At 37.2% G+C, this 2,187-nt stretch overlaps 1 protein-coding gene across 1 annotated transcript; it reads right to left on the reverse strand.

Moving 5' to 3' along the window:
• Window positions 1-1,047: 1,047 nt before the first annotated feature.
• Window positions 1,048-2,187, reverse strand: SARC_08457 (hypothetical protein). Its single transcript, XM_014297568.1, has 2 exons — window positions 1,510-2,187; window positions 1,048-1,228 (listed from the first exon to the last, which is right to left on the reverse strand). Exon 1 carries the CDS (start codon window positions 1,955-1,957, stop codon window positions 1,652-1,654), a length of 306 nt encoding a protein of 101 aa, XP_014153043.1. The 5' UTR covers window positions 1,958-2,187; the 3' UTR covers window positions 1,048-1,228; window positions 1,510-1,651.

The following is a 2,187-nucleotide window of genomic DNA, read 5'->3' on the forward strand; positions in this document are numbered from 1 at the left end:
CATATATGAGTACCTAGTGCACACAGGCAAACATACACACACATGTATACACATACACACACACACGTGCACCCACACCCACATGTGGACATACACCAACATGTATACTGTCATTATATGCATGATATATGCACATGTTTCACATGCATGTGATAGCAGTGCACATGTGAGTATGTGACCACATCTGTGTGTGTGTGCACATGTGTGTGGTCCATGCATCAAGCTATGACACATGTTTATCGACATGCATCATGTCATCATATGCATGATGCATATACATATATACACACACACCTGAGTACCCAGTGCACACAGGCAAACATACACACACATATATACACATACACACACACACACACACGTGCTCACACACCCACATGTGGACACACCCGAACATGTGCACTGTCATTATATGCATGATAATATGCACATGTTTCACATGCATAAAGTGACCTTTCATTGATACTAAGACCTATGAATGTTTAAATGATCTCATTCAAATTATAAACAATTATAATAAGTAACATCGCGTCTACGCCTCATTAAGTTCCAGAATCAGTAGGTCCATTGACCACCGCTGAGTAAGGAAGTGGTCAATCTGGTGGCAAGGATTAATTTCATTAGGTATGTAACATGTAAATTAGGTTTATCGCTTATATATTTCGCATGTATCATAACTAACATATATGTAACAAGAATGTATATCTAATATACTTATATACCTCGTCAACATGTCGTATATGATCACGAAATTCTATGCCCTTCAGAAGGAGTAAGTATTTGAATATAGTTTGTATACACTATGTATAGTCACACACAGACATGCACAGGTGTGTACACATGTATACGCTGTGTGTGTACACGTCGATTTTATAAAAAAATATACACAGATTGTTTTTACTTCATCATCAATCTTGTCCGTCACAGTCCAACATGATATCGTTGTGATAATTAAAAAACTACAATCAATGGTTCCGACATCTCACATCTGAATTTATATATATATATATATATATTAATATTAATATGTTTGTTTACGCGATTAAACCCGATTTATATTGTACTTTATTTAGAATATATCTATGCATTTGTGATTTCATCATCCTCTTGGATGTTTGCCATTATTTGATCGAGTGGCGGATTCCACAGCATCAAATAGAACCCAGATAAACCATACAAAGGAGCTGACTGTTTCCCTTCACGAAGCTGATCTTAGCGAATGTGTCACCTGTATAGGTAAGTAGTTTTAGTATTATTAGTGTGTGTGTGTGCATGCATATATATATATATATATTTATATATATATATATATACATATACATTCATACATACATTGCGCATATATACATACATACATTGCGCATATATACATACATACATTGCGCATATATACATACATACATTGCGCATATATACATACATACATTGCGCATATATACATACATACATTGCGCATATATATATATATATATATATTAGATACACACAAGCACACACACACATTATTACCTTTAAAAGAAGCCTTTCGCTTCTTGTCTTGGACGTTGCCGCTCGGAGAAAATATACTCTCTGAGCGACAAGAGGTCGGCAAAATACTAAAAGATACTAGTGCAACCATGTATAGAGTGGGCAATCGATCCTTTAGTCCAGCCTAGTATTCTAATGCCTGACGAGTTGGGTGTACTTCCTGTTTCTCGGTTTTGGTCGCACGACCTCTACCCTTTTTCACGAGGTTAGTCTTAGGCATCACACAAGAAAGACTCCCCCATGTCTCTAGTTCTCGCCTGACTTTAGCCTTCATAGCAGATGTATCATTTGTCGAACCAGAAGTATTCCCATCCTTATCAGCGATAGCTGCCTGCCGTCTTTCAAGCCAAATTCGTTTGCGCTTACTAACAGGTGATAGTTGGTCGATATCTAACTCATCGTGGTCAAGTAATTCTACAGCACTCGCCATTAGTTGATCAGTGGTTCGCTTATTGCTATCGATGGGTGTTGGACAATTCGCCTGAAGATGTGCAAGACGATACCTTTCCTTTAAGATACTCAAATAGTACTAATTCTGACTCTAATATTGTCAGACATCTCTTTGATACTTCTTTCTTAGCTTCCAGGATAGCCGATACTTGTGCTTCTGTAGACATGTTCAGGGATTAAAAATCCTTATGTAGAGGGTGCAAGTAATAG

This window comes from Sphaeroforma arctica (assembly GCF_001186125.1).
Source record: "Sphaeroforma arctica JP610 unplaced genomic scaffold supercont1.762, whole genome shotgun sequence".
Lineage (NCBI taxonomy): Eukaryota > Ichthyosporea > Ichthyophonida > Sphaeroforma > Sphaeroforma arctica.